Source organism: Callorhinchus milii, unplaced genomic scaffold (assembly GCF_018977255.1).
Source record: "Callorhinchus milii isolate IMCB2004 unplaced genomic scaffold, IMCB_Cmil_1.0 Scaffold23, whole genome shotgun sequence".
NCBI lineage: Eukaryota > Metazoa > Chordata > Chondrichthyes > Chimaeriformes > Callorhinchidae > Callorhinchus > Callorhinchus milii.
The window spans coordinates 9,071,677-9,085,099 of record NW_024704764.1 but is presented as its reverse complement, the minus strand read 5'-3'; the positions used below and the strand labels follow the sequence as shown (position 1 = coordinate 9,085,099).

Genomic DNA, 13,423 nt, shown 5'->3' with positions numbered 1-13,423 from the left:
ACGTAGCTCTCGGCAGACGCAGCGGTAGATGATGTGTAGTCTACTGGTAGACTAGTAGACGGGTCACACCATCTCACACAAGGCTCTGATTTAGTGGATGTGATTTAGTGTACCTTGGCTTGAACAATCAACCCAAGCCTTTGGGAGGACCTTTGACCATCTGCTGATGAAATGTTAGAGGAAGAGCCAGAGGGATCCAATGAGTGAGCAGGAGTGAGTGAGTTCCACTTCCTGGCAAACCACACCCTGTTATTCCTGTTATTGAACCCGCCATTGATTCCTTAAGCAAATAAGGATGGGCACACCTTCTTCCCAGAGACCTGGAGTACCCTAATGGTACGTAACAGCATTCAGACCCGGGAGGGGGCGAAGCCTCAGGCAAGTTTCCATACTCCACACACAAGCCTCTGTTTACCGAGTAGTAAGTTGGAACCTGATTGCTTGGCGGATCGCTTTTAGGGGTGATAATCCCCCTCTCCCCCTTCACCCGGCAGTAAACACTGTTGGAAGTTTATCTGGCACTTGGCAAACGCACGGCCACATAAAATCATTTTACACCCACGCTTTGGACTTTTATTACACAAAGAGCCGTTTATGTGGGTGTTGCTGTTATTATAAAAGACCATTTATCATACGGTGAACTCCTGATAACTTGTGGCTCCGAAAGAAGAGGGCTCAGTGACTAGTTATCAGGAGCGGGATTGAGTGACCCAATTATTATTTTTTTAAGAGATGATTGCCCCTGAAAAAGCAATCCGCCAAGCGATTGACAACTAGGTTCCTGACTTACTGCTACCAAAACAGAGGCACGTGTGCAGAGTAAGGAAACTTGCCTACGGTTTCGCCCTGACCCGCCCGGGAATCGAACCCAGGTCCTCTCGCTCTAACCATTACGCTGCTGGACTCCCCATTCGCGGGGTGGAAGAAGACCAGGGAGTAATTTCGGACATGACATGGTGCAAGCAACCGCCAGGATTTTGTTGCTTGAAAATATACTTATATCGATTTATAAATCATTAAAATAATTTGTACGCGACCCCCCCCCAACAAAACACACAACGAACTACAAAACACCCTCCGCGATCTGTGTCCAGACACAAAGCATTGCGGGGAACGGGCTCTCTACAGGACGAGCGGCCACTGAGGTGCAACTGCCAGAATGGTGGAAGGTGGTATTATTAATAATAATAATAATAATAATAATAATAATAATGCATTTGATGCAGCGCCTTATCCACGTCCCCCGCCCCATCCGCCCCACCCCTGTCGGGAGAGCCTTCAGCCACTCTGCCCCCAACCTCTGGAATTCCATCCCTCCGTCACTCCGCCTCGCCCCCTCCTTAGCCTCCTTCAAATCCCGCCTCAAGACCCTCCTCTTCGACTATGCCATCGGCCACCCCCCCTCCTTTCTTCCCCCCCCCCCATACCCCGACCCCAGCTCGGGTCCGAAACGCCGTACACTTGTCCAGCGCTTTGGGACGTCCTCGGGACTGTGTAATTTTTTTTGGTGGTGGGTGGGGTGGGGGGGAGAAGGCGGGGGTTGGGGGCGAAACGCCGGGGGGTGTGGGGGGGTGGTGGTGGGGGCGATGGACTGGATGGTCTTATTTCGTCCGGCAAATTCTTTCGCCCCCCCCCCCGCCCCCGTGATGTTTAATGTCATTTACTGCCCAAAAAGGGGGAGTTTTTGCTGTAGGGTATTTGTGGGGGGGGGGTCAGGGCAAAGGGGGGAGGGGTCAGGGCAAAGGGGGGGGTCAGGACAAAGGGGGGGCGGGGCCGTGTTGATTGACAGGCGACGGCGATACAATGTGTCCCACCCGTCGCTCCTGAGTGTCTCCCCTCCACTGCGCACGCGCGGCCAGGCCCGCAGCCCCGCCCACTCTGACCTCATTCACAAAACCGAAAGTGGCTACAAATGTGTGTGTGTGTGTGAGAGCGGCAACATGGCGTTCGCGTGTCAGAGAGAGAGCTACAGCAGAGAGGTGAGAGGCCCGGCCTCAGGGCACCCCCCCCCCACACACACACACACACACTCACACACACCCCCCCCCCCACACTCACACACACACACACACACCCACACTCACACACACACACACACACCACACACACACACCCCCCCCCCACACTCACACACACACACACACACACACCCCCCACACACCACACCCCCCACACACACACACCCTCACACACACACACCCCACACACCCACACTCACCCCCCACACACACACACACCCACACACCCCCCCCACACACACACACAGACACACCCACACACCCACACACACCCCCCCCCACACACACACACACCCACCCCCCCACACACACACACACACACCACACCCCCACCCCCCCCACACACACACACCACACCCCCCCACACACACACACACCCACACACACACACCACACCCCCCACACACACCCCCACACACCCCCCCACACACACACCCCACACACACTCACACACACACACCCCTCCCCCCACACACATACCCCCCACACACACTCACACACACCAACCCCCCACACACACCCCACACATACACCCCCCACACACATTCACACACACCCCCACACACACACACTCTCTCTCACACACACCCCACACACACCCCCACACCCAGTGTGTGGTGTGTGTGGGTGTCTGTCTGTTTGTCTCTGTTGAAAAGCTGGCACAGCCGGTCAGTGTTTTGGATCCCAACAACAACCAACTGCATTTACACACAGCGCCTTTCATGCCGGGAGGGCGTCCCAAGGCGCTGGGCGGTGAAGGGTTTTGCACCAGAGCTGGGTGGTGGTGGTGGTGGTGGTGGGAGGTGGGGTGGTGGAATAAAGAGGGGGCGGAGGGCAGGCAGGTTGGGGGTAGGAGGGTGACGGTCCAACAGGAAGCCCTTGAGACTGGCCTCGGAAGGAGGCGAGGGAGGGGTTCCGGAGGGCGAGGGCAGCGAGGGCTGAAGTGCCCCCCGAGCAGAGACGGGGCACAGGGGCTGGTAACGTTTCAGCAGGTGGCACGGGGTAGAGAGGAGCAAGACCGTGGAGGGCTTCGAAAGTGAGAAGGAGGATCTTGAACTCGATCCTCTGGGGGGGGGGGGGGATGAGGAGCCAGTGGAGCCTGGCGAGGGTTGGGGGGTGGGGGGGGGGAGAGGACGCGAGCTGGAGAGTTCTGAACCATCTGCAGCGCTTGTGGAGGGAAGAGTTGGGAAGTCCGGCGAGCAGGGAGTTAGCTTGGCCAAGCCTGGATGAGGGCCTTGGCGGCCGGAGGGTGGAGGCAGAGGAGGGAGATGTCGCAGAGTAACCGCCCCACCCTCTGGAACGCCATCCCGCAGTCCCTCCGCCTCGCTCCCTCGCCTCCTTCAAGGCCCTCCTCTTCGACCGACCGTGCCTTCGGTCACCCTCCTGCCCCCTTACCCGCCCTCCACTCCCTCCTGATGCCAACCACCAGCTCGGGTGCCGATCCCTGATCGTCCAGTCGCCTTAGGGCATCCTCCCGACGTGAAATGTAATCTGTTGTTGTTGTTGTTGTTGCCCTTTGCTCCCAGTTCACCAGCTCAGTGGTGTCCTGCACTCCGGCAAAACTGAAGACCGAGGTGAACGGGAAGAAGGAGGAGTTTGACGGCTACAATGTGATCCTCAAGGACACCATCTTATTCCCCGAGGGAGGGGGACAGGTAAATGGGGTGGGGTGGTGGAGGGGGGGGGGAATTTGCAGAGCGGAGGGACGGAGTGAGTGGGGGAAGAGCGCGAGAGAAAGAGAGAGGTTGGGGGGGGGGGGAAGGGGGTGTGGGAAGTTTACGGGAGCGACGTGATGTTCCGTTTTCCCAGCCCGATGATCGCGGGTACATCGAGGAGATCCCGGTGTTGAGGGTGACGAGGGAGGGAGGCGACGCCGTCCACTTCGTCCAGTCGCCCCTGGAGCCGTCCCATGAGGTTCACATCAAGATCGACTGGGATCGGAGGTTCGATCACATGCAGCAACACTCCGGTAAACGCGGCGCCTCACGCCCTCTGTACCCCTCGCCTTTACCGTTTACCAGCAGTCAGCGGGAACCCGGTCGTCAGTCGATTGGCGGATCGCTTTTCCGGGGGGTGGGGGGTGGGGTGGGGGGGGTAATAACCCCTTCCAAAAGAAAAAAAAAAATTTGGTCACTCAATCCACGGCTGTTTGTTTGTGGGACCTTCGCTGCCGTGCGCAGTTGGCAGAGTTTCCTTACGCCCCTGGCGTGAAAGGGCGCTACACCAATGTCATTTGTTGTCGTTTGTTTTCTCTCTCACCATCCCACCCCCACCCCCACCCCATCCCCCCCACCCCATCCCCCCACCCCATCCCCCCAACCCCATCCCCCCACCCCAGGGCAACACTTAATCTCAGCTGTGGCGGAATCCATGTTCGGTTTCGTAACGACTTCGTGGTAAGTCCGGGAGATTCTGTTGTTCTGTCTGCGAGTTTCCATCTCGCGCGTCGCTGGAGTGGGGAGGTTCCGTGAGGCTGAGGTTAAAGGGGGCCATCGGGGTGGGGGCGAGGGAACGGGGGGAGTGGGGGGTGGGGGAGGGGGGGTGCGGGGTTTCAACAACCACACATTACACTTACAAGACGCCTGCCCTTTCACATCGGGAGGATGTCCCAGTGCGCTGGGTGGACTGGACGGTCAGAGATTTGGGGGTTGGGATCAGGAGGAGGTGGGGGAATGGAGGGTGTGGGGGGGTGGGGGGGTTAGTGGGGGGGTGGGGGTGGCCGAAGGCACAGTCGAAGAGGAGGGTCTTGAGATGCGGCCTCGAAGGAGGCGAGGTAGGGAACGAGGGCAGGGCTGGTGGTGTTGTTGTTGCTGTTGCCCTCTGTCCTGCCGTTGCCCCGGGTTCTGAGCCCCTGTTGTTGCCCCCACCCCCCCCTCCGCCCCAGGGAGTTGGGCCGCCAGCGGAGTGTGATCGAGCTGGACACCAAGGCGGTGACAGCTGAGCAGGTGCAGGCGCTGGAGGCCACTGTGAACGAGCACATCAGGGCTCACCTCCCCGTCACCGTGCAGCTGGTCTCGGCCGACCATCCCCAGGCCGAGAAGGTACTCACTCGCGCCAGTCACACAGCGTCTGATCAGCTGTACCCGTCGCCGTCTGCGTCCCTCTCTGCGTCCCTCTCTGCGTCTCTCGCCGCATCTCTCGCCGTGTCTATCTCACTCTATCACTGTCTGTGTCTCTCTCTCCGTGTCTCTCTCCGTATCTCTCTCCGTGTATCACTGTCTGTGTCTCTATCTCTGTCACTGTCTGTGTCTCTCACTCCGTGTCTCTCTCCATGTCTCTCTCTGTGGGTGTCTCTCTCTGTGTGTCACTGTCTGTGTCTCTATCTCCGTCTCGCTCTCCGTGTCTCTCTCCGTCTCTCTCTCTCTCCGTGTCTTTCTCTGTGTGTGTCTCTCTCTCTGTGTCTATATCTCTGTCACTGTCTGTGTCTCTCTGTCTCTGTCACTCTGCCACAGAGAGGGAGAGAGAAAGAGTGGGAGAGAGGGAGGGGGTTGAGGTGGAGGGAATAACATAAATAAAGTAAATGATTGTCGATGGTGTGGGTGTGAAGCTGTGCGTTACCGGTCAGGTGTCTGTTGCTAACCGGAGCCCTCTTCGTCTTGTCCTGTTCCCAGTTCGGGAGCTCAGGATTACCGGGAGACCGGGCGGGGCCCATCCGGGTCATCGAGATCCCGGGAGTGGATCAGAACATGTGCTGTGGGACACACGTGTCCAACTTGAGCCACCTGCAGGTGAGCGCGGGATCCCCGACACGCGTGTGGGAAGCAATCCGGAGTGTGTCCGCTTACTCTGTAAATACACAGTGGGTGGGTGTGTGTGCATGTGTCTGTGTGGGGTGTGTGTGTGTGTGTGTATGTGGGGTGGGTGTGAGCGTGTGTCTGTGGGGTGGGTGTGAGCGTGTGTCTGTGGGGTGTGTGTGTGTGTCTGTGTGGGGTGGGTGTGTGCGTGTGTGGGGTGGGCGTGTGCGCGTGTGTCTGTGTGGGGTGGTGGGTGGGTTGGGGGAGGTGGGTGCAGGAGTTGGAAAGGAAGGGGCGAGCGATTGTGGCTCCATCGCAGGAGCGAGGGATTTGGGAATTAAATGGCGTCGGGAAGAAACGGCAGAGAAACCGGGACCATCTGCCCCGACATAACAGACTCGCAGGAACAGGCTCGCGGGCTGGATGGCCTCGGCCCGCTCCTAGTTATTCCTCCTCACCGCCCACTCGGCGCCTCTGCCTGACCCTCAGGTCATTAAGTTGCTGGGGACGGACAAAGGGAAAAAGAACAAAACCAACCTGATTTTCCTGGTCGGCAACCGAGTCCTGAGCTACATGGACAAATGCTTAGCAACCGAGAGAGCGCTAACTTCGCTCCTCAAGTGAGTGACCCTCTACCACCCCCTCCGTCTCTCCCCCCCCCCCACCCCATCCCATCGGCCCCCCCCCCCACCCGGCACCCCTGTCGATGTGGAGTCCTCGCAAGTGGGAGGACCTGAGTTTGATTCCCGGGCAGGGCGGGGCAGGGCAGGGCGAAACTTTGGGCGAGTTTCCTTACTCCGCGCACACGGGCGCCTCTGTGTGCCTCGCAGTCGATCGGCGGATCGCTTTTCCGGGGGTGGTAATCCCTTCCCAGAAAAATAATCATTTGGTCGCTCAAGCCGCGGGGGTCGGGGGGGGGGGGGGGTGGACGGACGCCGCTGTGCGCAATGGGCAAAAATACTACGCAGCCGCTTCACTTCCCAATGTATCCCGTGAGGCGCTTTGAGACGTCGCGACGACGCGGTGAGGCGCTGGTGCAAAGGCAGCGATTATTATTGTTATTATCGGACAGGAACGGCCCGAATGAGCACGTGCAAGGGGTGGACAAGCTGCAGAAATCAGTCAAGCTCCTGCACAAGGTGAGGCGGTGTCGATGGGATCTGGGCGTTGATTAAACCTTTGGCGTTGGTGTCGGCCTTGCCTGCAGGCACACAGTCACTACACTTCGCGGCGAGATCCTCCCGACGCGAAGGGCGAGGATCAATGCGAGATCTGGAACAGCCCCCCCCTCACCTCCACACCCCTTCGTACCTCCGTGACCTCCTCCCTCCTCTCCTCACTCGCTGCCGCCACCCCCCCCCCGCTTCTCCTGCCACCACCGTCCTCTCCCGCCCGCCCCCACCCACCACGCTCGGGGTGAGGGTGGTGGGTGGGGGGGGGGGGGGGGAGGGGGCTGCTGTTTATTCCTCGCTGACCCCTTTACTCTCATTCCTTCGGCCGCTGCAGAACAGCGTGAGCATGCTCAGGGACCTGGCCATCATGACGGCCAACACCGTCAAGAGTGACCCGAACAAGGGCAAGATCTTTGTATTACACAGGTCAGTAATGTCACTGCTCACTTCCCAACACTTCCCTCCCCTCCCTCCCTCCCTCGATCACTCCCTCCCTCCCTCCCTCGATCACTCCCTCCCTTCCTCCCTCACTCCCTCCGTAAGCTGCAACTTGTGTCCTTTCCCGCACCAAGACCCGTCTCAAGAACCTCCTCTTCGACTTCGCCTTCGGTCACCCTCCCACCGCCCCAACTCCCCACCCTCCATCCCCCTCATCTGATCCCAACCCCCCGCCCCCGCTCTCCCCCCCCCCCCACAGTTGCGGGGTTGGGATCGGGAGATCTCGGTGTCGTTGCTCTGATGTTTCTCTGTGATTTTAGGAAGGAGGGCGACAGTGAATTTATGAACATTCTCGCGAACGAACTCGTGGCTGAGGTGAGGACCATGTCACGAACACAACAACTTGCCTTTTACGCAGGGCCCCCCCCCCGCCACACCCCCCACACCCCTCACCCCTGGCAGCGTCCCAGAGCCGGGGAGGGGAGGGCGGGGGGTGCAAGTCGGAGGGATAGAGGAAGAGTTTCGGGGCGTATTGGCTGAAAGTGCGGCTGCTGATGGTGGACCGGAGGGATTCTGGGCACCTGACAGTGTGAAGGTAGTGACTGCGATTGCCGGTTGGGGTCCTGGCTCTCTGACCACTGACCCCGCTCTCTCTCTCTCTCGCTCTCTTCCCCCCCCCTCCCCCCCCCGCAGGTGGAGCTGCTGTTCCTGACGGTGGGCGAGGAGAAGGGATCGGGGCTCTTCCTGTTGGCCGGTCGGCCGGAGGCGGTGGAAACTCTCGGACCGAAGTAAGGACACGTTCACTCAGTCGGTGGGAGAGGGGGTGGTGGGGGGAAGGGGGTCATCCAAGCCATCACCTGAACCAGGCTGGTGGCCGGGTGTGAAGGGGATGGAGAGGGAGTAAAACCCACACAAAACCCCCTGAATATCTGCAACGTGATCTTATAAGCATTGTTCATCATGGTGGGCACCCCCTTCTCTTTAACACCCCCTCCTCCCCGCCAAACCACGCCACAGGGAACACGATGGGGGGGTCAAAGCACGAACGGAAACATGTCCTCAAGAAAGGGAGTGCTGTGAGGTGTGGGTGCGCGTTGATGGGTGGGTGCGTGTTGGTGGGCGGGTGCGCGTTGGTGGGTGGTGCGTGTCGGTGGGTGTGTGTTGGGCGCCTGTTGGTGGGCGCTTCTCTGGGGGTGCGTTGGCGTGTGCGTGTGAGTGCGTGATTGCGGTCAGCAGGCTCCCGGCCCCCGGGTGACCCTCTGTTGCGGTGTTCGGCCACAGAGCGCTGCTGTTACTGGACGGTAAAGGCGCCGGGAAGAATGGCCGATACCAGGGCAAAGCCAACAAGATGGGCAAACGACCCGAGGTGGAGGCTTTGCTGCGGAAACACCTGGAGACCCCGGACACGAAGGAGGAATAGAGTCCGGAACAGACAGACAGACAGACACACACTGTAAAACAGGTTAACGTGCAATCTGGGCTAAATAGCCCACGTCCTAACCCATGCAGCCTCCCCTAGTGAGCGTTAAAGACATGACGGGTGATTCCACTGAAACTGCTCACGCTTCAATACTGACTTGAGGGCCAGCCGCGCCTGATTTACCCACGGTTAGCCCAACCCGCATTTTAGCCCAACCCCGTGCGCGTATCAACCCGCTTGTACGACCTCTTCTGTTTATTGCTGCCGCTGTTGTTATCGTCGTTTAATGCTCTGCTCCCTTCACAGTGTGGTCAACGTCAGGCTTTTACACGTTGACAGGATATTTATTATTTTCTCTACTTTTAACGCTGTTATTTTTAGCCGCCGTCGTACTTTCCGACGCGTGTTTACTGTGTCGTCAGATCTGGTTAAAATTGTTGTGAAATTAAAGTTCGGTTTGACTTTTCTCCTGAGTGAGGGGCTCTCTGTGTTCCTTTCCCCCCCCCCCCCACCCCCCCCACCCACCCCCCACGGGTCCCACGTGCCCTTTTCAGCACCGGGGTTTGAACACGGTGGTTCGAGCCCTCGCCTCGCAGGCGGGAGGACCCGGGTTCGATCCCCGGGTGTTGGGCGAAAACCTTCGGCAAGTTTCCTTCCTTCCTCCACACACGCGCACACACGTGCACACGCACACACACACACACGCACGCACTCACGCGCGCGCCTCTGTTTACCCGGTAGTAAGTAGGAACCCCGGTTGTTAGTGGATTTCGAGTATCGCTTTCTGGGGGTAATAATCCCTTCCCCTTAAAAAAAAAATCGGTCACTCAATCCACGGCCGCTTGTGGTGGACAACACCGCCGGGCGCAATTGGCTGCCGTGTTTCGCCCACAAAATACGCGGTCGCTGCGCTTTACAGCGCATCCGTTGCATCTCCGGGACGTGATGAGGCGCTGTGCCCAAATGTAAGGATTATTCTCGCTGTCAAAAAGCTGGTTAAACCGGGCGATACTTACCCTCCTCGCCCCTCTTTACCAGCCATCGGATCGGACGTGAAGACCTTACTCTCCGGCCGCGAACCGACTCCCCTCTCCCCCCCCCCCCCCCCCCCCCCACCCCACCCCCTGAGCTCGGTTTCGTGTTCCGCCAACAGTTGAGCAAGTGGTAGCAGTCACTCTGATGGCCAGAAGATGGCACCAGTCACGGACTCTGCAGCGAGTGTCTCAGTGTCCAGACCTCAAACTCATTGAACTGAACTGACCGCTTGGGTTCCACCCGCGCTCGCTCTCGCTCCCTCTCCCTCTCTCGTCGGGGGGTCAACCGATTCGTCGGGGAGGGCTTACGGGCTCACAATCCGGGCTGACGCTCAACGCTGGTGGGGGGGGAGGGTGGGGGGGTTCTTAGACGTTGCCCCCAACGCCTAAGAGTTTGGGTCAATAACGTGACCTTCTGTCAAATGCAAACGAGGGAGAGGGGTGGACGGGGAGAGGAGACAGCAAACACCAGGGTTAATAAATAACATTTGTACCTTACACAGGAATTGACCTACGACCTGTGCCCCCACCCCCACCCACCCCCCCCCCCACCCCCCATCCCACCCTCCGCACCGTAAACACCCCTACTCTGGAACAGCCTATCAGTGAGTGTGTGACCACAGCGCCAAACTAAATTAAATACCCCTTCTTATCACGTCTCCTGACATCGCGTCTTACCCCCCCATTCCCCCTCCTGATGTTGACCTCTCTTCCCCCCCACTTCAGTTAATGATCAGCCACATTGTCTGATTGTGGCTAAAACCTCCCGTCTCAAGCTCCGCACACCCACTCACCCCCTGCCACACACACACACATATATATATAGGAACTGGAGGAGGCCATTCAGCCCCTCAAGCCCGTTCCGCCTCTGGAACCTCCCTTCCCCACCCCCCACCCCCCACCACCCCTGTCCTCCCTCCAGTTCCCTCTCCCGTTGTTAAAGGTGGACACTCAGGATCCAGTGGGAGAGAAATTCGGAGTTCGGGGAAAGCATTGCTCTCGAGGGAGCGACACAAGACCCGATGGGCCGAACGGCCTCCTTCTGTGCTGTAAATTCCTACGGTCCCATATTAAATCTCCCCTCTCCCCTCTCCCGCAGTCTCTGTCTCCCCCACCCCCCACCCACCCCACCCCCTCCCCCCACACACCTTGGGAATACACATGGCCACAGACGTAAACATGATTAGTTTGTCACACATTAACCTCCCGCCCGTAATCTGTGAATTTCACCAAAATAACAAGAACAATTGCAAGATGGGAGGGAGGGGTGAAGGAGGTGGGGGGTGGGGGTGGCGACATGAGACAAGGCTCGGTCACCTATGGTGGGTTGGGGGCCAGAACGTGTATCAGGTCTGGGTTTAAGGCCCATCTCAAGACCTTTCACTTTGGTCGCGACTTTGGTCGTCCTCCCACTCCCACTTGCCCTCCGCCCCTCCTGATCCCAACCCCGAGCTTTGGTCCCAACCCTTGACTGTCCCGGCGCTTTGTAAATGTCATTTGTTGTTGATCTCCCCACCCCACCCCCCCCTCCGCACGTAACACAGTCACTCCACTTTACAGTGTATCCTGTGAAGCGCTTTGAGACGTCTCGAAGACGTGTCCAATGCGAGGATTTGTTATTATAATTAGTGCTGTTGCTGCACAGAGCGGAAAGAGGGAAGTCGGAGGTTGATGGGAGATGATGGTGAACCATCCCTGGGTGGGGGGGGGGTGGGCCTTGTAAATCCCCCTGTAGAAGCCGGGGTCCGGCCCGGTGCTCGCTCTCCGCACTTCACCGTGTCTCTCGGCCTCTCTGCGGTCGGTGTCCTGTGAGCAGTTGGCGATGGCTGTCTCGGGAGCTCAGGGGTTAGTGTGTGTGAGGCCACGGCTGTTTTGCTGCCTGGCGTTATCTGGGCTGTTTGCAACCAACGATCGGTAATCTCTGAGCAAACCCCGGGGTCCGAACGGAGTCATCGCCCTCCTCCGTCAAACCACGTCACTGGGACGGACCGAGAGCGAAATCCTAACGCACGTCCTGACCCCACAAGGCCGGGGTTTGTGACAAGACGCAGCCATGTTCCCTAACTGGCTCCCGCTGGCCCCCCCAGTCACGTCACTGCCCTGTGTGTCAGACGATTGGAGAGATCGCTCGCCCTGGGAAATAATCCCTCCCGAGAAAGAAAAAAAATAACGGGTCACTCAATCCACGGGGGTTCGAGGGACGCTGCCGTGCGCAATTGGCTGCCACGAAATGCACAGTCACTCCACTTTACGGTATATTCTGCGAAGGCACTTTGAGACGTCTGAGTCCAGAGCCTTGAATCGCGCTGTACAAATGTCATTTTTTGCTGTGGTTATATAATGATAATAATAATAATAACAATAGCAATCCCGGCCTTCGATGCAGCGCCTCATCACGTCTCCGAGACGTCTCAAAGCGCCTCACGGGATACGCTGCGACGGGGAGCGGCTGCGTGTCTTTGTGGGCGGGCGAAACCCGGCAGCGTCCCCACAAACTGTCGCGGACTGAGTGACCACAAATATTACTTAATGATTACGTTATTTATTTGTTTGTTTGTTTGTTTGTTTGTTTATTTCCCCCCCCCCCCCACCCCAAACCTCCCCCTCCCCCCACCAACCCTCTCCCCGGCCAACTCAGGGTTTATTCCGCGGACGAGAGCTTCTCACTGTTTCCGTTATCAGCTCGAGCCTCGTCTCAAAACCCAGCGAGAAAAACCAGGTCAATGCCGTGGCCGGCACAGGGCCGCGTCTGTGTCCCGCACAGCCCCGGGGACAGGGAGCCGGAGATGTCCCGCTCCAGTCGGGGCGCGCGGGGGCAATTATTCTGCTGTAACCTGGGGCGGAATCCACTCACTGTTATTCCCAACGTACACCCGGTAAGCGGCAATAATTGCTCTCCCCCCTCCCTCGGGCCCCGCAGCTCTCGCTCTCTCTCTCGCTCTCGCGCTCTCTGATTTAATAATAATAATAATAATAATAAGTCCTTGCTTTCGATACAGCTCCTCATCGCGTCTTCGAACGCTTCACGGAATACACGGTGAAGGGAATTGACTGTGTATTTTGTGGGTCGAAGCGCGGCAGCCAATCGCGCGGAGCAGCGAAACAGTCGTGGTTCGAGCGACCAAATTATTATTATTATTATTATTATTTTGAAGGGATAATTTTCTTTTTATCATAAAGAATATAATAATAATAATAATAATGATGATGAGAGCGATCCCCTTACATTTGATGCGGGTGCCTTTCCGGTTGGGAGGGCGTCTCAAAGCGCTTCTGCGAAGCGTAGTGACTGTGTATTTTGTGGGCGAAACCCGGCAGCCAATTCGCTCCCAGCCACGTCCCCACGACCCCACCCCCAGCCTCGAAGCGGACGACTGATTTTAGAAGGTGAATCGTTGGCCGAGAGAGAGAGAGAGAGAAAGAGAGAGCTCAGCGTCTGACAGATAAACTGAACGGCTAAATCATTTTCTGCTGCATCGTCGCTAAAACGCCCCGAGTCACTTTCCTCCCCTCCGCATTCCCCCCCACACCCCCCCACCCACCTCCCCTCCCCCCACCCCCCCCCACCGCCTCCCCCCACCGCCCCGAGTCGGTGTCTGTTTTTCTC

General features: G+C 58.2%; 1 protein-coding gene across 1 annotated transcript; it reads left to right on the top strand.

Annotated features, from left to right (window-relative positions):
• Window positions 1–1,910: 1,910 nt before the first annotated feature.
• Window positions 1,911–9,248, top strand: aarsd1 (alanyl-tRNA synthetase domain containing 1). Its single transcript, NM_001292804.1, is given in 12 exon segments — window positions 1,911–1,979; window positions 3,545–3,673; window positions 3,828–3,987; window positions 4,357–4,414; window positions 4,903–5,059; window positions 5,630–5,746; window positions 6,242–6,372; window positions 6,825–6,891; window positions 7,259–7,350; window positions 7,683–7,737; window positions 8,056–8,150; window positions 8,644–9,248. Coding segments are annotated over 12 exon segments (1,239 nt in total). The 5' UTR covers window positions 1,911–1,940; the 3' UTR covers window positions 8,783–9,248.
• The last annotated feature ends 4,175 nt before the right edge of the window (window positions 9,249–13,423 follow it).